A 24,530-nucleotide genomic window follows, 5' to 3' on the forward strand; every position below is an offset into this window, starting at 1 on the left:
AAGCTTATTTTCAAATTGTCAAAAAAAAATATTTGAGGAATAGAAGTTGGGATAATGCTGGTCAAGGTGCAAACAGTTAAATCCTTTTAACTTTATTACGTGGAAAAATAATAATTTAAAAATTATTTTATTTTTCTTCTCACAGAGTTATCAACGAACCGTAGCACTACGTTTATTTTTTTTCATCCTCTAAGGCACTACGGCAAGAAAAGTACTGACATTTTTGTGTGCTAATGTCCATCCTCTAAGCCACTCTAGGGCTAATGATGTGAACGGCCAGAGGCTCTACACGTCAATATTTTCTTTTGAATTAGCCATCATATTTTAAACTAAAGACTTTACACGGCTCTTACTGAAACACTGAAGACTTAAACTGAAGGATCTTACACTGGAGACTTAAATAGAAACATTTATTAACATCTATTATTATCGAACCGACCGAGTGAGAACGAATAGCTGAATGCTGTACGAATGAAGTGTTCGACTCGGCGGGAATTGCACCAAGCTAGCTCGAGTTCACTCGTTGTGGGAGTAACTCGCGTTCATCGAGTATACATATAACCAGAAATATAGACATGTCATTTAATTTGTTTGAAAACTATTCTGCCATATCATTACTGTGACAACTGCGCTCCGATTGGCTAGCCCGAGTTCGAAACAATTGACGGGGGTCGTCAACTGTTTCACTTCAAAACGACCAGTTAACTTGAGCTTTGCTATAACGGACGAAAATTACAAAATTACATATTTAATATTTAATTGCCGATGCAATGTGATTCAGTTTGTTTTGCAATTAGATGCTGTTTATCGCACACCACCGAATAGAACAGCACGGCATTGTTAGAGATATTATCTTTATTACAATAAATACAGAATATTTTTTGGAATATACGGAGACATACACACAGGTCAGTAGTTGGCCTGTCTATATTTCAATGCAAACGGGAGTTGATATTTATAAGAGCTGTATCGCTAATGTGCTACCAGGAATATATGGCCCTTATTTCGTCTCTATTTCTGGTTATATACTCGATGCTCGCGTTAAATAACTCTAGTCGCGAATCGAGCGTGTTCCGAAGGTCACCGAACGAAGTAGCCGCTGCGCATTGCGCTGTATGAATGAAGTATTTATTCGGCACGGCGGGGCGGGTACCGAACCGAGTTAGCTCGAGTTCATAAAAAGGTAACTCGAGTTGACTCGTTGTGGGAGTAACTCGAGTTAACCGAGTTAAATAACTCGACTCGCCTACCTGATCTCAAAAAAAAGCCACATTAATAAGTATACTGTTAAATATTGTATCACTTCATTGACTTACAAATAAATGGACGACGGGTCTAATACAAAAACCACGAAAAAAATGTCCCAAGTCAACCTATTCGAAATTTAAATTGTTATGTCATCGCAGTATCGCGCTGTCAGTCGAACAAATGAAGACTAAAGCGGAGTTTGGCGCTCTGTATACGATTTTAGCGCCTTACAAGCGCGGACACTTTTTAGCGCGGACCCGACGTCCATATAATTGTAAGTCAATGTATCACTTACGTGTGAACCATAATAATAATTCTCTTTGCGTGTGAACTATGCAACATTCTAAGTATGCAACTTACATTGGTACAAATTGTAGTAAAAGCTTCGCAACTCATATACGAATAAAAGAATTGGACGGAAAAAATATTTCTTTATTTGCATTCGTTTTATGATATCAAACTATTAGCAGTTTAAATCAATTTTATCCTTAATGGTCATTGACTTACAAATTAATGGTACATAAAGTAATTCATTATTATCATAAAATTGTCAACCCATGAGAGAGGTTTTAAGCATAGTTTAAAAGCAAGTAGGTGTAGCAGTAACGCTCTTTGCGAAAGAGTTCGTCCAGGGAAGTCCTGCCACCTTACTGACTTTTGCCGCCAAGCTGTAATGTGAGCGTCGGTTTTGAAAGGTACGGGTGTTTTGAAATTACAGGCACATGGACTTATCAACTTATGTCTCAGGGTGACAAGTACAGTTTCCCTCAGATCTTTGCGATTTAAAGCTCTGAGTGGCACTGCAACTGTGTTCGTCGTCACTTGAATACACACATATTGAAAATAAGTAGAGCAACTACTGCTCTAAAAGAGTTCTACTGCTATTTAGCCCAATGAGGGTTGTGGTTTTACTGACATGCAGACTTCATCAAGTAGCTTAAATATTTCATTTTTGGTAGACTAAGCAATGGATTATATCATTGCCGTTGAGTTTTTTTTCAGGCTTCTTTTTTATTTTTATTTAAATAGAATTTTTTTGTTGTTTATTTGTTTGAAATTTATGCATGTCAAATAAAGCCTATTTGTATTTACATGTATAAATAATAACAATAACAAATGGTATAAATATTGATCTTTGGCTCAATTTAAAATACATGATTAGGTATATAGTCTCAACACTTGTGCCATACACAATTTATTTGCACGTAGAAATGCAAAGGCTGTAACAATAAAATAATATAAAAAAAGTACAATTACCATAAGTCTCTACTAAACAATCTACCAACAACGACAACACCCCAATAGGGCTTATATACATATATCTAAATGACTTTAAGGCAGTAAATCACGTGAAGTTTGGGTTTTACTTATATGATTTATGAATACGTCCTCTCGTTTTGAGAATTTTGATGAGAGTGATGACGGGACCAACCAACGTAAGAACAGTGGGAAATGGTAATTCGAGAACGAATCGAAATAATTAAAAGTGGCCAGTATCCAGTAAAGAGGGTGATTAACCCGTCACGCGGTCTAGGGACACATGGTTACACTACCGAATGCGGCAATGTAGCGTTTTAGAGTCATATGGTGATCTATCTATCTATCTATCTATCTAACGCGCAGATATGTCTTCGTCAACATTTTAAAAACAAAAATTTAATTTATAAAAAGATACTCCAGTTCTTAGGTTTTCGCGATTGTTACATATAGGAAATCAAACTATTTTTCCGGATTTAAATCGCGTATATTTGTTTTTTTCAGTACTTCCTCTGATGAAAAATCCCAAACAGACAATAAGACTGTAGTACTAATTAATATGTTTTAAAATATTCTAATTTCCATTATTAATTAATAATAAAATTAGCTTAATAAAAATTGATATTGTTAAAATAAAATTATTTGTGAAACATAATGTAGCGTAATAGATGTAATGTTCTTTGTAAAATTAAAAATAAGGTATTTAATTAATAACTTTTGTAACTATAGTGAAAAAATAGGGTGGTTTGCATTAATATTAGACATAACTGGTTGTTGACTGTACCACCTCAGTCATCCGTGACCACGGAAACTGTAAAGGGTCCGAAACGTCGGTTTGTTTAAAAAAACAAATATACGCGACTTAAATTCGGAAGAATAGTTTCATTTCCTAAAATTATTCAAATTAAAAAAAATGTTTATTAAAATTGTCAGGGACACCGCGAGTCTCATCAGAACGTGTGAGGGGTTAAAAGGTAGGATGACGATGAAGAAGGTCAGCATCGTCACACGGTTAGCCATTTATCATCATTGTCATATGGCGAGCTTACACAACGGTCCACCCGTTCTTAACGAGGTGCCCCTTGACATACACCTGCGTAATGTTACGGTCGTCCCCGGTGTACAAGAAACGTTGCACTAGGCCTTCATTGTACTCATTACTCGTAGCCTCCAGGGTGTTGGGGTGATTGTCGATAGGACCTCCCGTCGCAAACACGTTGATTACTAGTGCGTCAAACTCTTTTCCTACTTCCAGGCTGCCTATTTTGTGGTCTAGGCTCAGAGCTGAAAAGATTTTTTACAAGATTCTATTAATTTTCACACACATAATAAAAAATATATAATTAATAGTGCTTCTATTTTCGCCATGTCCCTCAGTAATCATCAGAATACCCAACGCACACGAATATAAACCGTTAGATTTAAAATGTATAAAAATTTGAATTTTGAACCACGTACTTCATTGTTGTTTGGTTATGATTTTTGTGTGAACTATATAGAGCTGTAAAACTATTTCCCTATTTTTAATAACGTTTATTTCATGTGAATAAGCAAGTTAACAAAAATACAAAGTAAATAAAGTGTGCTTCTTTTATATAACTTCTGAATTTATCGGAGTTACTCGAATCTTTTATGGCGAATATCAAGCTTTTCCATTAGAAGAGCACTATTGCTTTCTGTTTTCTTATATCGAAAACCCATATCTTCCATAAATTTTCTTAAAGTCTCCAGACAGCCTACAAACTGGATAGCCTCAACCAACTTCGATTTTAAAGTTCTCAAACAAGAGCGTAAATGAAAATCATAAATCATATTGCGTATGACACAATGGTCACAATCGTTTAAATTTAAACGAAATATATTATTGTTTTTTCGGACTTTTTAGGTGACTGAACAGGAACTTTTTTAAACTCTTTTAAAATATTTTTAACTGCTCTGATTGAAACACCACAAGCTACAGAAACATGTTTTCGGCTTTTTGAAAATAACCATTGTTGTCTTTCTTCAACATATCGGCTTCTTGTAAAAAATACAAGTACACGCTATAGATTATCTGTCGTGCCTGTGATTTTATCGGCTTTCCTCCCATTGTACAATAAATAAAAAATGTTATAGCAACTCTATATACTTCCAAGTCGACTGAAAGCGTCCGGTTTATACCAAAGGCGAAGGGCAGCTGAATAAAACCCGACGACAGCCGAATCACGAAGTTTGCCGAAGGACATTCAGAAAATAGAAGCACTTTATAGAAATGAAAGAAATATAATTTTTATACAATTTACAGAAAGAATTATAATTATAAAAAATATACATTTACAATAAATCTCATATAACGATCCTATTTTTCGCATGTTTAGAGCTCATAACAACTTTTCTAAAGATTTGGACTTATTCTCCCATAGTCGTTATACTTATTTATAAATTTGTAAGGAGAAGCTGAATATGTTGGATAGAATCTCATTGTTTTTATATACGTGTAACATGATTTTTTGCTATTGCTTTGAAGTGCAAATTTCATTTTTTTTGCTATTAATTTACTCCTATTATAATGCATGTTAACTTTAAGTGTTTTCACAGTTTGTATTCTGTACTATGCCAAAAAATAAATAAATAAACAAATAAATAAATCGAAATAAAAAGAATAAGTATGTATGTGACGGATACGAGCTCTGGAAAATGTTGAAATTATTTCAAACGTGATTTTAGCCCGACCCGACCATGGCAGCTCTACGTGGTCGATCACACACACAAATCGTAAACAAAGATCAAATAAAGATATCAAAATACTAGTAATAATGATATTAATAAAATGAAAATAATAACAATAAGTTAAAAATAACAATAATAATAACAAAAAATAAAGTTATTCTACATAATATAGACATAGCACAGACTGCAGTTTTTTACTTAGTTTTATTCTTTAAATTGTATTGCTATGAAAAAGGAACACTCGATCATTGCCACTTGACAGGGACTTTACCTTTAGCTCCACCGAGAGTGCCAAGATAGAAGGCTTCCTTCCAGTTGATAGCGCGGTGCAATCCGTGCTGTAGCTCCAGGTGAGTGGAGACATCCATTGTGCGGCGTATGGCGTCCAGGATAGACGCACTGTCACCCCCGGAAACATCTGGAATTTTAGTTATACTGTAGGGTATGTACAAAGTTTAAGAAAATTTATTCCTTCTTTTAGTTATATGCTACATAAATAAATAAAATAAAAGGCTCTATTAGCATAAATGGCGTATTTTATGTATAACAACCATTGGTACAAACAGTTTGTTATCATGAAATCTCGGTCTCAAGTCTCTATATGCAGGTTTCATTAGATAGATAGATAAATGGCTTATTTATCACAAAACACACAGGTGTGATACACATAAATACAAATAAAAAAATAATCTAAAGAGCAATAGTACAAAAAAGTAACACTGCACAAATACAAGATAAGCATTAAAACAAGATATCATTATGTTCAAATTAAAAAAAATAATTAAATATCAAATAACAAAGAGTACAAACACAGAAATATGCAAGGTATTACAATAAAAACTCGCAACGCATTGCATGTGTGAGCTGTGGTGATAAAACGGCCGTAGCTCTGCGTAATTGCTGCTCAATTAGAGCAACATACCGATATTCATTATGACGTTTTCCTTCACCGAAGTTTCATGATTATTTAAAAAGGATCGATCTTTCCAAAAATAAGAATAATATTTACTACGTTCCAACCTCCGCCAGTGTGGCAAAGACTAAAAGTGTGGACGGTTGCTCACATCCGGACAAGGACAAAAAATCCTTTGAAACCTTTGCAGAAACCGCCTTCCGACAGATAGCGTCGTGACATATGACATCGGAGCTTGACAGTATAAAAATCACCGTCCACACTTCGTCGTCTTTGAGTGAATACCTCGTACATTGACTATACAGCGTGTCCCAAAATTCAACGATAAGCGGGCGCTGGAGGGTGGACCTGCGCATAACTACTTGAGGAAAAATAAGAAAAAAAATCTATCTCATTTTTTTTTTCAATTACGAAAAAAAAAATTTTATTCTTCGAAAATTTACTCCCTTAATGATATTTTGAATCACCACGACCACATTTTTTCAGATATTTCTGATGTTTTAATTTTAACGCCCACCTAAGTAGTACTGCTGTCTACCACAACTCTTAAAAACCCTAGAATGCCTGCAGTTTTACACAAAAATCCATCAAAATATTTTTTTTCCTTAAAATTTTGAAATATTTTTACCTTCAGTCGACTTTCACTCATCGTTTTGTAAAAAAAGTTATGCGCAAGTCCACCCTCCAGCGCCCGCTTATTGTTGAATTTTGGGACACGCTGTATGTAATCAGAAAAAAAGACGAATTGTCATTTAATTTGTTTGATAACTATTTTGGCAAATCATTACGGTGACGACTGCGCTCCGATTGGCCAGCCTGAATTAACGGGAGTCGTCAATTGTTACACTTCAAATCGACCAGTTTAACTTGTGCTTTGCTGTAATCATCGAGTATATAACCAAAAATAGAGACGATTTAAGGGCCATATGTTCCTGGTAACACATTAGCGATACAGCTCTTATAAATATCAACTTTCGTTTGCACTGAAATAAAGACAGGCCAACTACTGACCTGTGTGTACGTCTCCGTATATTCCAAAAAATATTCTATATTTATTGTAATAAAGATAATATCCAATGCCGTGCTATTCTATTCGGTGATATGGGAAAAACAGCAATACATCTAATTACAAAACAAACGGAATCACATTTCATCGGTCATTAAATATTAAATACGTAATTTTGCAAATTTCGTCAATTATAGCAAAGCTCAAGTTAACTGGTCCGAATGAAGTGAAACAGTTTCGAACTCGGGCTAGTCAATCGGAGGGCAGTTGTCACAGAAATGATATGGCAGATTAGTTTTCAAACAAAATAAATGACATTTCGTATCTATTTCTGGTTATATACACGATGGTTGTAATGGACTAAACTTTAAAAATTACATATTAAATATTTAATTACCGATGAAATATGACTCTGTTTTGAAGTTAGATGTTCTGCTGTTTTTGCCATACCACCGAATGGAACAGCCACAAATAGTTAAGAGATTTATCTTAATTACAATAAATACAGAAATGCCGTCTCAAAGGCCCCGACTCGTGGTTCGCTGCGTAACATTAGGTCGTGTCATTTGTCCGCGTCAAAAAAAACCGTCCACATTTGTGTTTTTGTTACGCGTATTGTTAAGCTGAGTAGTCATAAGCGTGAACGTAAGTTCACGTAGTTCGATGCGTTGAAATGTCACAAATGTGGAGCCTTTCGGTTCACAACTTCTGCAAAAACGTGTGATGTCCCCCAACTACATTTGGCCAGCACAGCGGACTATGATCTTAAATCCTTATAGGAGACCTGTGCCCGGCAGTGGGACGTATAAAGTAATGACGATGAGTGTTTAGCATTTAATTTTAAACTTTTGTGGTAAATTACTCTTTCACGCTCGTAAAAATTTAATCATCGTAATGTCATTAAAGTTTCAGGTACAGTGGGCGACACTTACCAGTGCCAAGGCCAACTCTAAGGCCGTGGTTAATCAGCTTGCGTACGGGGCAGAGGCCAGAGCGCAAGCGGGTGTTGGACGCGGGGCAGTGCGCGATTCCCACCTCGCGAATCTTCAACAGATCGATCTCAGCGTCCGTCAGATGCACAGCATGCGCCATGATGCACTGCAATGGACATGTGCTTGTACATTTAAACTAAGCATTTCGAAATTTCGTGAACATCGATTTCGTTGTCATAAAAACAATTCTTATGGATTTTACGAACGGCATATCGATGCCTTACTTTCTCAAACTCGTATCGTATAAATAGTGATTATTCATGAGATAGCAAAACATTATATTTATTAACCGACTTCAAAAAGGAGGAGGTTCTTAATTCGACTGTATGTTTTTTTGTATGTACGTTACGCGATAGCTCTGGTATTTGTGAACCGATTTTCAAGATTCTTTTTTTAGTGGGTACTTCCACAGTGGTCCCATTTCATTTTGAAGAAAATCATCCACCTCTAAGGGTGGCTGTTCACGAATGAAGATTCATTTTTATAAATAGCGCCTAAATTTTACTTAAGGAGCAATTATTTTAATGGTTGATTTTGCTATTTCTCCAATTCAAGGCGTTTTTCTCTCAATATACTTACGAGTAGTGCGAACCAATTTTTATTATCTCCAGTGTCAAGTCCTGTATAGTGGCGAATTTAAGGACATTTCTATAAAACTTAGCAAATAGTAAAAACTTACTAATTCCACGTCCTTTTGAGGTCGAAAATCTCAGTCGAGTATTTTAAATTTCTTATCGAGCGTGTTAATTTGGATGCATTACTTTAAGGATAGGTGAAAAAAAGCTAGTGTGTAAATATGAAGGAAATGCGATGTGAAATCAGCCTGCAAAATTTATATACACAATTCATTTTTTGCATTTCAATAACTTTGTTTTTTAAGATACGAGTTTGAGAAACTAAGGTGACGATATTATAAACGATTGGCTCTATGATTTATGTATGACGAATCTGCGTGGTTATAAATAAATAATAATTTCACAACAACAAAGATTTATGTGGAAGACTACTTGTTCTCAGGGCATAGTACATTTCGTTCGTTCTTCTTCGTTGTGGATGTCAGACCGACTGTCGTTCGATTTTGTATTTCCGAAACGAAATTAGATTTATGAATTGTCAAAACATCTTTACATAGGCCTTAGTTTGAATAACGAAATTACGTATTTATTCTTTAGATGACTGGATTATTCTTTAGATGAACGTATTTCTATCCACAAAATTCGTTTAATAGAAGGTTATTTGTAAAATAGTAACCACCTTTCACGACTTTATTACTAACATCATAAACAACAACTTTTGTTCCATGACTTTTAATAATTCAACAGATTTTACTTTCGTACAAAAATAGAAATATTTAAGAAGATCGCTTTAAACGATGATAACTCTGTGCAGTAACAAAAAAGGCGGTAACGTACCAGTCTGATGCAAAACGCAGAAGCTGGCGTGGGGGTCGTCCTTCGCTCGTTACTACCAAATACAGAACTAAAAGTATCCGATAGTACAACAAAAACTTGAAAGTTCATACATATTTGATAAATGTATTATGTTTTTTAAAGTCATGGAACAAAAGTTGTTGCTTATGATGTTAGTAATATAATATTGCAAGATTGTTAGCGTTTTACAAATAATCCTGTACAATTATTTGGTACAAAAACAGTTTTTATTATAAAAGTAAAAAGATCTTTATTTTTTCCAGTTTTTTGCACAGATCTATCTCCGTTTGGATATACATAGGCAAAAGTGCAACTGACATCATATTATATTAATGTTTATTTAGTTAAACGATTTTACTTAGTAATGTACAGAACCGGGCCCTTACTACAGTTACAATAATTATTTCATAAATCTCACCAAAAAAAATATAATTGCTATAATTATTGTGCCCTTTACTTCTATTATAAATCAAATATTAAAAGTGACATTTAAACATCGAATACATAACTATATACTCGATGCTTTTAAGTTTGTTATGCCATTATATGCAGTAATAACATTAATAAGATTTTTTACAAGTGGCTAATTAAAATACAATGAAAGTTTATGTCGTATGTATATTTAATATAAATAAAGTACTTAATATCAAAAAAATATAAAATACATTATTTTTCTTTTTATCACAAAAATCTAGAAAATTTTATAATAGAATTTCGATTTTGCTGTTCTTTCTTCCAAGGGCAGAATAAATATTATATATAATATACACAAAGGTAACTATTTAGGTAACAATTGTATTAATGTAATCTAGTGACAGTAATGCTAAAAAAGTTAAAATATTACAGTTAGGTATACTCATCTACAAAACAAGCATTAGCAAGGTTCCCCATATAACAATTTCTAAGAATATGTACAAGCAAGCGAGATACATGGCTAAAATATAGAATGGCGTGTCATGTAGACTATATTATAATGATGTAATAAAAAAAGCCAAGGCAACAGCGAAGGAGGTTCAAAGACTACCTATTTATTTACTGGGCACCACTAAATTTGTGATTCACGTAACAGAGTTGCGACTGTATTCCAGCCGATGACATGATAAAAATAAAAATTTTAATTGGTTCCCCATGCACAACGTGCGCAGACAATGGGAAATGTTTATTTAGAGCGGTAGTAAATTTTTTTATAGGTTTTTGCTCAACGAATAAATAATACGTGAGTAGTGTCGCCTAAAAAAAGGAAGCGTATTGCAATATTTTATTTTATTTAATACGATTTATTGTGAAAATCCAATACAGGCCTACCGCTTAACTGAGTCGGTTGCTGGGATAGCTGCGCGGTGCGGGAGGAGTAATAGTTTACGTAAGAGTTATGTCGCGCTGCACACGGGATAATTTCAACAAGATTTTTCTGACGATATTGAATAGCAAGTTAATTTGCTGCAGTTGATAGCAACTACTTGGAACTGAATTAGTTAAGCAGCAGGCCCGTACTTTAGTGTTACTATTGATTAAAAAAAATCAAAGAAACACAGAGAAAACTTCTCTCGATCCAGTTGGATTCGAACCAGCGCCTGTTTGCCAGACCGAGGCTAACCGCTCTCCCTACTGAGCTACGGAACGAATCAATTAGACCTCACGAACCTTTTCAACTGCTTGTTGTCGATCTTTGTTTTTGATTCAAACCGCTTTTTTTGCAGTAACACCATCTGTGAGAAACTAAGAAAGATTTTTCTTCGCTCAGTTAGCCCCGGTCTGGCGAACAGGCGCTGGTTCGAGTTAAAGTCCAATGGAAAGGTATTGGTTCACGGGTTCCATCATTAATCACCCACGTTCGTAGTGTTGATTCAAGTAAATCACCTGTTCAAGTTTGGGATATTGCGCGTAAATACAGGATTGTTATTTTAAGGAACACTTCCACCTATTTGCTATTTATACAGAACGTCACACAAACCAGTTAGCTACACTAATCATTACGCAATTATTTGAAACTAATCAAAGGTTACTGGAATTTCGACTAAGCAGTGCGTGATCAACTGATCATCTAAATGGAACATTTAATGCAAGGCTACGAGTACTTTAAAAAGGCTTTAAACAAACGTCGTACCTTTTTATTACCTTACAGCAAAGAAGTAAGGTAACGTTCGTCTACCTACACCTATTTCCAGCCTAAAAGTCTAGGCATTTGATGAGTATGGAAGCTGTCAGCTTATCTGTATCTCCATATGTCCTAGGATACAACAAGTACATACGTTTAAATGAAAATAAGATTTTTCTCATGGTTACATTTTACTAAGGGGTTATGTATAAATGAAGGAAATAAAGCATAACAGAGAACAATTGAATTTGGGCCCGATCGCACCATTTGTATCATAGTCGTTATATATTATCATATCATATCGAGTCATAAAATATTTTATTTTCAAAATTATATAACTATGTTAGCAACATTTTTAGTACCTACATTGGAAGTGGCTTATTACCCACTAACAGGTTTTTTTAAACAATTTAGTGACTGAGTACATATAGTGGAGTCATTTGCCTGTCAGGTATAAAAAAAAAAAAAAAAAAAAAGACATTGAATTGTAAATCTGCTAAAAATAAAATATTAATACATTTACACATACATACCTTGTTGGTAAGAATAGCGCACTTATCGTATACTTCGGCGTAGTTCACGCAGCCAGGATTTTGTCTAAGTACTTCATTCACTTCTTCTACATTTTCCGAAATGTGGCTCTGGAACAAATTAATTTAATAACATGACGATTCTTGAAATGATTCAATTTTCATAACATTACATTTATGTTTTCAACGCTACGCCTACGCTCCGCGAGGGGCGGTGCAAGTGACGGCTGTGATGTGACGTGAAGGGTTGATATGTTCCGTGGCTTCAATCACTCTCTCAACTCTCATCTACGACATCACATCGAACACAATTAATTGTCTTTCAGTCTTCATATTAGAAATTGTAATTAAAAAATTGTATTATGTTAAAGATCGCATTAAATATCCTAATTGCAAATCAAATAGATCGCTTCATTGAAGAGTTCCACCTGCCTCAAGACACGCAACTCAGAAACTGTTTGTTTTGTTGTATGTAAAAACTAGTGATGCAACGACTTCTGCTTTCGCAAGTTCCGCAAACTTTTTCACATCTGTTTCCATTTATGCTTCAGCAATTTTTGTAGCGTAACTTTAATCTGAAGTTAAGTTTACATCTTCCACAATGGATGTGGAGCGCGCGCGGATTGCTTGGTGGCAGACGAACATTTTTTAGCAGTTTTGCCTAAAGTGCAATTATGAAACCAAAAACAAGTCCAATTTGGAACTATTTCGTGGATATCTTTGTAGTATTTACGCTTCCGCAGCTGCGTCTGTTTCCGCTAAGAATTTATTTTTGACATCAGTTTCAGTAATGACACTATGCATCACAAATAAAATCTCGTAAGATTAAAATTAAAATTTATTGATAGATCAATGGTTCGAATCCTTATAACGACATGTACATAAGATTAATTTCTAAGCGACAAACATTCGAGAATGTTTCCTCTCTCTCTTTCTTCCTGCATGTCGAAGATTGTTCACAACCCTTGGAAACTTTTTTATATTGAGCGTGAAGTGAAGTTGTGTTTTATAATGTCATAATGTGTGGACGGTAAATGTGCAAAAACGTACTTGGATGTGGCAGTTATATTTTGCCGCTAGCTCCGCAAGTTTCTTCATCAGCTCATTGTCGCAACTAAGTGCGAATCGCGGAGAAATGACGGGGGAAATCAGGTCATTCTGAAACATGTGTAAACATGTTTATTTGCAGGAACTTAATGGTGATTTTCTTAAATGTTTCATATAGTATAAAAATAACTCACGTCGAAAGCAAGAACTTTCTCAACGAATTTTGTACTATCATCCACTTCTCTTTCAGTATCATTGTAGTAACCGGATTGGTTCTTCATATTCATGCTGACCTTGCCAATGAGAGCTCGTTGTCTGAGATTCACAGCGCTTTTCACTAGCTCCATTGTTCCACCAAGATCAAGTGAACCGAAGTAACATGCTGTCGTAGTACCATTGGTCAGTAGTCGGCGCTGAAAAGTATAAAGTTTTTACATTAGTGTATCACATAAAATTGCTTTGTCAAGACATATAACTCTGTGGATTTACATTTGCCAAGTTGTATTGAAATCGGTTACCAGAAAGTGTGCGAAACAGATTAATGTAATAATAGACTTACCACTACTTGAGAGTAAACATTACTGGCATATTCAGTTGCTGCAAATTGGCTTTCTAGAGGGAATGTGTATTTTTCCAGCCATTCTAGCAGAGGGCGGTCCAAACCTAGACCAAGATTGGGAAACTGTGGGCCATGTGTGTGGCAATCAACAAAACCTGGCATCAGGAACTGATCGCTCTGCAATTTTATTATGTGAAAACCCCTAAAGGCGTCCTGTGCTTCGAGCTTCACGAATTCTCTTGATGTTCCCTTACGGATAATCTGTGATTGCAACAATACATTTTATTTAGCTCTAGTGAAAATGTTGGTAAGGCTGTAGAATCAATTCTCAAGATTTTTCAGCTTAGTGTTGAACATATCGAGTTCTTAGGTTTTCGCGATTGTTACACATAGGAAATGAAACTATTTTCCCATGGTCACAGTTGACATGGGACCTGCAAAGGGCTCGAAACTTCGGTTTGTTTGAAAAAACAAATATACGCGATTTTAAATCCGGAAAAATAGTTTCATTTCCTTAGTGTTGAACAATTTAAGAACTGCTGAGGATGCCTCATAGAGGCAAAATATATGTCCGGTATATATGTATGGAGGCAGTGTTTTAGACTGTAGTTGCGCTTCTGTTATTTGTTTTATTAATTTTATGCAGAGGGAGAGGGGTGAGAATATTAACAGCACGACAAAAATATTAAGTGCAACTATTTTGCACAGTATACTTCCATTTTTATAAACATGGACTTCCACAAAGTAATGCCTGGGGGCCTACCACAACCTCTTAAAACAACATTACTTTAACCTTACATTGAGTTATCGTACCATGACGCGATTAAAGTAAGCTTTACTTTTTTTTTTACACTTTACTGCAGTAATTTTTACAAGTTATTATTATTGGTACTGCATGATTGACAACCGCGCTGTCAGTCGAAAACAAACGAAGACACTCTGTATGTGATTTTAACGCCCTACAGGTGCTGACACTTTATAGCGCGAACCCGACGTCCATTTATTGGTAGGTCAATGGGCCATACATATAGGGAAAGATTAGAAATGTGGACCAGAAAAATAACAGAATGGTTACCAAGAGAAAATGCTAAGAGGAAAAGAGGTTGACACTTTAAAAGATGCTCCAATGACTTCTAGAAACTAGCTGGACCTCTATGGACTACGCTGACAATAGACATAGCCAGATGGATAGAGCTGGAAGAGATCTGTGTCTTCAGGATGCGTTGATGTTATAGATTAAGTAATTCATTAATATAAATTATCACTATAATATAAATAAATAAAAAATGCAAAATAAATAACTTAATCTTATTACTTATGTATGAATTCTGCTTATTCTTATATCTTTATAATGAAATAAACCACTAAATTTAAAATACTTTTTCTTCTTTTAAACATCATGGCCCCATCGAAGTAATTGATGATTTTGCCAATGTCAAGTTGAGGAACACACGCGTTTTTACTCAAAAATTTACGAATTTCGACAGAATTCACTGTGAGGAGATTCTACAATGACAGAGAGAACCTACACAGACTATTACAGAAACAATTTGTTTTTGTTAATAAATTTACACAGCACATGCACAAAGGGAGAATAGACTAACGTTAGGAGGAAGTTGATATTAACTTCGTCCTAAAATAAATCTTTGAGAAACGCAGTTAGTTGTCAAGCGTAATTTTGGCCATGTTTGTTCTTACATTTTTCCCATATGCGCTTAGGATGCAATTTAAATTATATTAATCTTTTGCAGGCCTAGTGAGCCAATCGTATTTGGGTAGTCGCAAAAATAATGTGTAATGTTTAATAATGTGTCTTACCTTGCCATCTTCAATAATCAGATAACCAGGAACTACCTCCAAACTATTCAATCCTGTCGATGATACTAAAGTTCCAAAAATTATCAAGTTTTCCACCATTTTCGTGGGTTAAGGTTAATTAACAGCACAATTACCTATTACTTTTAATGAGCGATCTAATTAAGGTTGTACGTATATATCGCTGCCATATACACGTGCACTTTTGATAAGAAAGATGACAGTAATTGAAATTGAAAATACAGTAGAACAAGGTCACCCGCTCCAGAAGTTAGGGATGCACATTACGATTCGATTTGTTTGAAGATCGATTAAATTGCATACGATCTAGCGATTTTATGAATAGAGAAATTTCAATGCATTGACTTACAATTATATGGACGTCGGGTCCGCGCTAAAAAGTGTCCGCACTTGTAAGGCGCTAAAATCGTATACAGAGCGCCAAACTCCGCTTTAGTCTTCATTTGTTCGACTGACAGCGCGACACTGCGATGACATTACAATTTAAATTTCGAATAGGTTGACTTGGGACATTTTTTTCGTGGTTTTTGTATTAGACCCGTCGTCCATTTATTTGTAAGTCAATGTTTCAATGCGAAATTTTTAAGCGAATCGATTCACAATTAAGGCGAATCGAATCGTCTAGATCGTATTCATAATTTAAACATAAGTCTCATTTTGTTAATAATTTCTTCAAGTACAGGAAAGGAAAATAAAGAGAAGGACAATGCTTTAGACATTAAGCTAAATGACATTATTATTGAAAAGTTTAGTTACATCTAAAGGCTTGGCATCTGTGAAAAGCCAAAAAAATATTTGCATATATATTATTATGGAAATTAAATCATGTAATAGAGGTGTTTTATTTGTAACAAATTTTGAAACAATTTTTATGACATAGATTCAAGAGCATACGGTTCGATCCGTGGATCAATGCAGTGGTATAAGGTCCATTACGATCCAAAAAATCAATTCAAAGCAAAAAATCGTGCATCCCTACCAGAAATATTCTATGCGCTCGACACGTCCGTCGCGAAGTTGCCGGAATTGGGTTGACGTTTTTTCGGATGTCAAGCGTTAGGCCTGATTCAGACGACAAGCATTAGACGCGCTTTCAACACGCGTCAATAGGTGACTACAATTAGATACTTGCGAATACGTTCGTGTTGTTGTAAGCGTGCTTTACAAAAACGCGCGTTTCGTGCTTGTCTACGTTTGTCATGTGAACCGACTTTTAGACGCGCGCTTACAACTATTACGACTTTTGTTCAAAATTCGACGTTGGTATTCACGTGCTGACGCGCATTTAACGCGCGCTAAATGCACGTTGGCATGTGAACTATGGCACGGCTACTTATGAAAATTTGTGTAGATGAAAGAGAACGTGTTAGCAAAACGAGCGTGTATTAACGCCTAGCATGTGAACCGACTCTTATATCGCCGCACTCTGTCTGTCACTTGATGAGTTAGTATGAATTCCCGTTTTAAAGTCACGTGAAACTCACTACATTCGGATCGTGAAATTTTAATAATGCATTGTTAAAATAGGGACGATGGCGAGTGTCTGTTTAGGAGATTACAGTGGAAGATACATATACTATATTGATGAAAATATGTACGTAAATACCAATTTATAATTTGATATGGATAATATAATATATTATAGGAGCGAAGGGTTCGACCCTGAGAATAACCAACCGCTGGAAAAAATAACACTACCTAATATAGAGCATAGTGTAGTAAAGTTGTATTTGGAAGTTAGGTAAGTATATTATATTTATAAAAAATTAAACATGAAAATGCTCGAAGATAATCTTCTCGCTCGGAAATTTCCATGTCGAATAGTCTTTCAGTATTACCATCATGCATAACATTAGCATTACTCCGCATCTTCGAAAGATTATTAAATGTGCAATAGTGCATAAGTTTATAGTTTGTTTCTCGTGTCGTAAGTAATTCCATCCGCTGTCCATCATTCAGCCATAAGAGATTTGTATATAGTTTTGATGTGGTTTGAAATATAAAACTCCGAAACGATTGTTTTACTCAGTCATTAGGTTATTGCGTCGTATAGATTCAGTATCTCTGACCTTTTCAATAGCCCTTTCGGACCGGCTCCGAAACTACTTGGAATTTATCCGAAAAAAAATTATATCTACCTGAAATTGACCCGTAGATGACGAATTTGAGGACAATTTTCCATTTTCCGCCCGCCATATTGGAAAACTTTGCCCCGCACAATTGTATTAACTTTGACCCTTTATAACAGAAATACGATTATATTTAGATGGGCCTTCATATATATTTGAGTAAAATATAACAACAATAATTTTGTTATAATTCTTATTTATTTGGTGTCATTTGAAGACATTTCTTACATGCAAAATCAACAAACAGTCTTAAAATGTACCTATTCTAATAGTGCTTTTTAAGAATTGTTATTTAATAAGTCTCACCGTGTCCTCTCGTGTAAAATATTTCTCAAAACATTGAGTGGGTGTTACTGCCGAATTTACATTAGGGAAATAATTCCTGGCATCGACGCTTCTTCTTCGTCCATCGGTGCGTATTTAGAGATACGCCATCAACAGACTCGTCTTTCGATTTTGAGGATGAGCACCCGTCAGCATCACGACGTTCCTGGGAGTTTTTGTTTCAGGTGTCGAAATCGTCTTTCGAAAAAACCGAAAAAAGCGTGAAAAGAGTAAGCACAAAAGTTGTACTTGGCCGCAGGTCGTAACAATTGTGTTGCAAAAAATCATCAATATTTTTTTGCAAGCTAGATAGTTATTAACATGATGTTTTTGACTTTGTAGGAGTGCGTTCGTTTCTCCTGTTAATTCGGGACTCGAACCCGAACTACGTATACTTGAAACTATGACAAGAAAGCGAAAGGAAGGAAGAAAGATACGTGGAAGCTAATGTATAATATTATTGAAAGGAATAAAAAGGAATTTTACTTAAAGAAATTAAGAAATTACAAGAAAAGCGTAAAAATACAAAGCAGTATAAGAATTAGAAAGAGCGTCTGTTTCCAAAGCGAGAAGCAAGCAGAGTGCTCGGTGCTCGGCGCGCAGTGCTGGGTTTTGAAGCGATGAGGTGCATGAGGCGGGGCGACCGCCGCGGGAGTCGGCTGGCTTGCGAGGGCAACGAGTGATGTGCAGGCGCGGCGCCGACGTCACTAATCCTACGATGTGCAGGCGCCGACGTCATTGATCGTATGATGTTGGTGTGGCCTCACTTGCATAAGCGATAGCGTTTTGCTTATGCAATGTGCGCCACAACTTAATCACATTACTTAAATATTTAATGTATTATTGCGTTTAGGGGTTAAAAAACAGTATTCCAAACGAAAAAGCAAAAATCAAATACTCACGATCCAAAAAGGTGGGCCCGCTCAAATCCGTCCGAAATAATATGTTGATGCTCGCAAGGAGACTAGTCGATGCACTAATTTTAAATGAAAGGCAAAAGTTCGTCTAACGCGCATTCGTGTGACGAAGGCCCCGTTTAGAATTTTCCAAACGAAACTGTTCTACCTAGAAGAGTTTCGTTTGGAAAATTATTCTTATAAACCAATCAATCGTGTGTGGCTAGGTTCGAAAGGGAAGGGGGAAAGAAGCTCAAGCTACCTATCTTCTACTAACAACTATCGCCAATACGTGTGTATGCAATTTCAGTCTCGACCTGGGACCTTGCCATGAACTCTTATTACCATTCAGTTTAGGACCTAAAATGAATCGTTGTGATACAGCGCCACATGAAGTGTATATCACCATTCCGCTTTTTAGACGTTACGAACCTATACTGAACTGTAATAAGAGTTCATGGTAAGGCCCCTGTAGTTTTGTTTGAATTGTTTTTTTGATATTCGCCAGGTGTTCGCTCAAAGTTGCAAAGGCACATTTGAGTTTGAGGGACAATTGTCCAGTGCCTTAAACGCAAATATGAATTCATGGTAGTTTTATAACAGTAGAGTTCCTTGTGCTGAGTTCGTCCAGGGAAGTATCTCACCTATTTCTGCCGCCAGGCAGTAATGTGATGCATTACTGCATTCCGGTTTCGAAGGTTATGGGTACTGGTGAAATTACAGACACATGGGACTAGTCAACTTATGTCTCAGGGTGACGCGTAGTGGCAGTTCCCCTCACATCTTTATGATTTAAAGCTCTGAGTAGCACTACACACACCCAATATAATATACACAATATTATAGTAAATGAATGTTTTAGTTATTTTCATTATGATAAATTTGAGACCTAAAGACCGTAATCTAAAGAAACTAAATTGAAACAATAATACATATACAATAGAAGGAGGAGGCTTAAAATAAGATGATTATATAATTTAACTCCAAAAATTAATGTTGAACATAGCAGCCTTAACTCATTACTTATATCTGCGTTGATGGCACTAAATGAAGTTTTCCGAATGTGTAAACTCATAATAGCATTCAACACAATGGGTGAAAGTTAGATTTATATACCTATTATATACGTCGGAGGCAGTGAATGCGTTATTGATTTATCTCACAAACAAAAGTTTTCATTAGATGAGCCCATGTTAGACCTTCAGATAGAACAGACAGAATCTACATGAAATGAAGCAAGACCTGGTTGTATGTCTCACTTTGCATACTGGGCAACTTTTGGTCACTGCGTTTAATCTTTCATTTCAAGATATACAAATCTTGTTGACTAAGTTGACTTTGTGATTTATGCAATGCAACTTGAGATTTTATGTTACGACTAAGAGGGAGTACACAAAAAATTGAGTTTGACCAATATGCTGAACTTATTATATTTATTACTGTCATGTATTATTATATGCATTTGTCAGTATTAAATCTATATACAAAATATATTATTACTAAATATCATGCAGTGTATTTGTTTAAAATACGTGCGTCTATTAGAAGATATTATTTGGTTGTATCCCCTTCTTAGTATACATTGGCTTATAATTTTGTCACTGTAATTTTATGAGCTAAAAAGAATATTTTATTTAATCATTCACTCAATTTGTACTGATGGACATAATATCAAGAAAACGTGATAATATCTGTGATAATATCAAGAAAACGTGACGTTCCCGATATGTAGAGCACCTAAACAGAATTAGGTATTACGTACGTAAGGTGTATTAACTAAAACTTTATTTTTGATTTCGGTAATGTATTTATTAAAATCGTTTAGTCACTTTAAATAAGATTAACATCAATAACAGTAATAACGGAGAACGAACGTTCAAGAGAAACTCAAAATAATTCTAGTTTAGTTATATTAAATTGCATTTTGTAAAAGTTTGAAAGCATGTAACAAAATACAATCAGTACTTACATACAATACAGGAAGGAAAACATGAAATAAGGGAATGTGTGTTAAAATCCCTAAAGTTTCTGATACATGTAAATTAACTATTTCACGAGCTTTGATTGACTCTACATAACTATTTACAGTATACTGTAAATGAAGCCTTATCCAGGCAGGACTTTAGTGTTATGTTGAGTCATCGGAGGCAAAGCGGGGAAAACTGTTTTGTTAGATTAAATGATTTAGGTATTTATTATTGAATAACGGTCTTACAAAAAATATATGATACACCTAAGGATATTGTCAAAAGAGTGTGTAATTTGTTACACGATAGGATGAGCTTTGCCCGAACATCTAAAAACGTGAAAATTGTCTAAAATAAAGTCTAAAACGGGTTATTTAAGATTAAATACCTAACTTTAATTTTTATACGGAGATATCTCTCTCTAAGTACTACAGAAAACCTGCAAAATTTTAGTTTTCAACTGAAGCCTCGTAGTTATTAAATTCACATTTATCCAGAAAATTTTAAAGCTGCCCAGCGGTTTAGCGACATGCCGCACCACCAGCTGCCCCGTCAGTCGTCATCGGGCGCTTGTGAACGTTTGATCCGTGTAAATTTTTCTCCGTCTGTTTCAGCTTATTTCATTCATAATAATTTTCAGCGCGCGGCTAGCAAGACGCGAGAAGCGGCCCTCCCACACCTCACCTCCTAAAATCTAGGATTACGTACAAATACCTCGCCTTAAAATTAACTTGTAAAGAAAAACATCATTATAATAATTATTAGTAAACTATTATTTTTGTTTACAGACCATGTTATCACGAGGGCCCTCGCCTTGCGACGCTCATTTTGTAGAGGATTTGGTGCCATGATCCGTCGCGAGCATGCTCCGAGCCGCTTTTCCAATGAAGGAAAATACCAGAACGAGCACTGTTTACCCAGAACTTGGAGTTCGAGAATACAGCACGGGCCAGTTCTTCTTCGAGGCAGTTTCGACTGCGATGCGCGTCATCCAAAGCCTGAGAAAATTAATTGATATTCACCGTATGTAATGTTATAAAAGTGATTGCTTTGTCTCGGTGCAAAAGTCTTCCAGAAAAACATCTTGTGGCTTTTTATTCGGTGGCGCAATTATTACTATTAGTACTTATTTATTATGGTGATTCTAATATTAGGTAATATTAGTCCATCCACTAAATTTACTGCCCTCTTAAGTATTTGCTAAACAAGTTACATATTATTTTGGTATTAATAGAGTTTTATAGTATTAATTCCGGTGAAAATGTGACAGACAATAATATGAGGAATAAAAATTAACTAGCTGTTTGAAAGTAGTCTTCGTAAAGTCTCCATAAGTTTCTGTAACAAGATTCCGGTTGATATTTAAAATTTGCTATTTACGTGGTTTAAAAGTATTGTGAAACACAACTTTATATTAAATGTTATTAATATTATACAACTTCTGCGTACTTGCATGACAAAAATCCGTGGTAGTGACCTGTTTAGCTCTTTCAGGTACTCTCGATTTATGTTTAAATTAAGTATTGTAATGATAAATGTATTCAAATGTATATTTACGAAGAGCAACCCCTAGAGTTTCTTGCTCATTCGTCTCAGGGGAATCTGCCTTACGAATGAGCAGTAGAGTTTAATCAGTATGACGATTTCAAGTGTAATTTGCTTACCTATTAAATATAGATTTGAGTTTGACTTTACAGCTCTTGCTCTTATATAAGTAAATATAGGTATATATTATTAATGTAATTGCCGATCTTTTAATTGAGACTTTTACCTAACAAAATTAGTTCTGTCTTTGTAAAAACAAACTCAAGAACTCGAATTCATTTCTATTTTTCCCGATACATAAGCGCCAAATTCCGCTAAAATACTTGCGACCCAACGGAAGGAATTGTGAGTGATCTTACACGAATGTGTTTCGTCTTTCGTTCGGTACCTTAAAAATTGAATTCTGGTATACACATACACACTATGCACATGTTACGTACGTATACCTCATCAATATTAACAAAAAGTAAACGTTCGCGAGTTACGCGTATAGCTAATGAGGGTTCGCCAATTTTAGTTATTGACAAACTCATTCAGACTTTGGCGTTAGACATACGGTACTCTAATGCTAATTATCTTGCATAACCGCAGATATCGTTTATAGGTACGCCGCTTTTGAATTCAAAGGTGAATTCTATAAAAACTAGCATTTCTGTAGGGACAATACCTACTTTACATACAGCCACTCGCAAATAATATTTTTGAAATTGCTGAATGAGATTAATACAAAATACTCTAAAAATCTGAACAGAGTACAAATTAAGAAAAACTTATACTTGGTTAATGGCAGAAGTCGCAGTATTGAGGCGACCAGATAAAGTTTGGGAGAAGCTTTTCAAACGTATCCAGCGTGGGTAAATGACTTTCATCATACGGCAGTCCCTTTCTAGAGCACCTAGCTTCTTATCTGCTATGGAACGCAGCTCCATAACGTCCACTACCTATAGACATATCAAAAGTTATAGGTTGAATAATAATAATAATATTAGTAATGTCGCGACAGGTGCGTTGTACTTTCACGTGGATCGACCTGTTACACCAGTGCAGTAAGTCACGCATCAGCTGAAGGTCTAAGGCACCGTGCTGAAAGCCATCTGGCCCAGGGTGCGCTAAATGTCTGGGTCGCGAATGGTCCCTTCGGGGAACTTGGCAACGCCAATTTATATTGTTGTATATTGCCTGACTTGCTGGTCCGAAAAACAAAAATTCTTAGTCCATGGATAATAACAATTTAAAAAATTCAATCCAGAACAAGTCTGCTGTTGATAATTCATCAACAAATAATCCTTACCCCTCTTCTATACTTTACTCAACCCCCCTGCTCATAGTGTTTCAAGAGACATGCAGCCCTTGACCACAAAGGCAGGTCTCCCTCGGCAGCGGTTAACTTGGTCAATAGAAATGAACGAAGACGTTATCCACTGCTATTACACAGCCACAAGATTAGACACACAATTAATCGGTTACAGACCAGAAATGCGTCGACTTTTTGTACAAAATTCAAAAGGCCTTCATAATCCTGACGACATCAATTGTATGTCGCCACCTTAGCAAACAATAGACAGGTAGTGTGTTGCCAATGCGGCCCACACTGCTTTTATCGACACCCATTTTAAGGTGCACTAAAAATTCCCATAATAGTAATAATAATAATAGTAATAATAATAACAATATTAATAATAATAATAGTAATAATGATAATAATAGTAATAATAATAATAATAATAGAGTCTAAAGAAATATAACCATAGTAATAGTATTATTATTAATAATAATAATACTAATAATAATAATCTTATTGCACACCCACCACATGCTCGTAGATTCACGTCATACTGCATTAACTTGACTTCGGTCCGTAAATGCGTTTCAAACCAGCTAACAAGCTGAGAAGAATAAAGCAAATAATAATAGTAATAGTAATAAATGCAGAAGGCGGTCCTGCTCGATACGGCACGTATTGTTCGCCGATTCTTGGACCTGAGTCCCTGACCCCGGCCGACTGTGCCATTGCTGGGAAATACCGCCTCTCCCATTTAAAAAT

At 35.4% G+C, this 24,530-nt stretch overlaps 2 protein-coding genes across 2 annotated transcripts in view; both read right to left on the reverse strand.

Annotated features, from left to right (window-relative positions):
* Positions 1-3,321: 3,321 nt before the first annotated feature.
* On the reverse strand, positions 3,322-15,738 carry LOC113239476 (guanine deaminase-like). Its single transcript, XM_026476507.1, has 8 exons — positions 15,608-15,738; positions 13,790-14,050; positions 13,425-13,643; positions 13,234-13,341; positions 12,187-12,294; positions 8,066-8,231; positions 5,486-5,632; positions 3,322-3,789 (listed from the first exon to the last, which is right to left on the reverse strand). The coding sequence occupies exons 1-8, from the start codon at positions 15,704-15,706 to the stop codon at positions 3,551-3,553; spliced, it is 1,347 nt and encodes a 448-aa protein (XP_026332292.1). The 5' UTR covers positions 15,707-15,738; the 3' UTR covers positions 3,322-3,550.
* A 4,969-nt stretch (positions 15,739-20,707) lies between these two features.
* LOC113239354 (adenylate cyclase type 10-like) overlaps positions 20,708-24,530 on the reverse strand; it is an 11,875-nt gene continuing 8,052 nt past the window's right edge. The window contains exons 3-5 of the mRNA XM_026476326.1: positions 23,263-23,427; positions 21,732-21,939; positions 20,708-21,635 (exon numbers count right to left, since the gene is read on the reverse strand). Coding sequence (XP_026332111.1) covers positions 21,739-21,939; positions 23,263-23,427 — 366 coding nt within the window. The 3' untranslated portion in view covers positions 20,708-21,635; positions 21,732-21,738. The remainder of the gene's footprint in view (positions 21,636-21,731; positions 21,940-23,262; positions 23,428-24,530) is intronic.

This window comes from Hyposmocoma kahamanoa, unplaced genomic scaffold (genome assembly GCF_003589595.1).
Source record: "Hyposmocoma kahamanoa isolate Upper Pololo Valley unplaced genomic scaffold, ASM358959v1 99879, whole genome shotgun sequence".
In the NCBI taxonomy this organism is placed as follows: Eukaryota; Metazoa; Arthropoda; class Insecta; order Lepidoptera; family Cosmopterigidae; genus Hyposmocoma; species Hyposmocoma kahamanoa.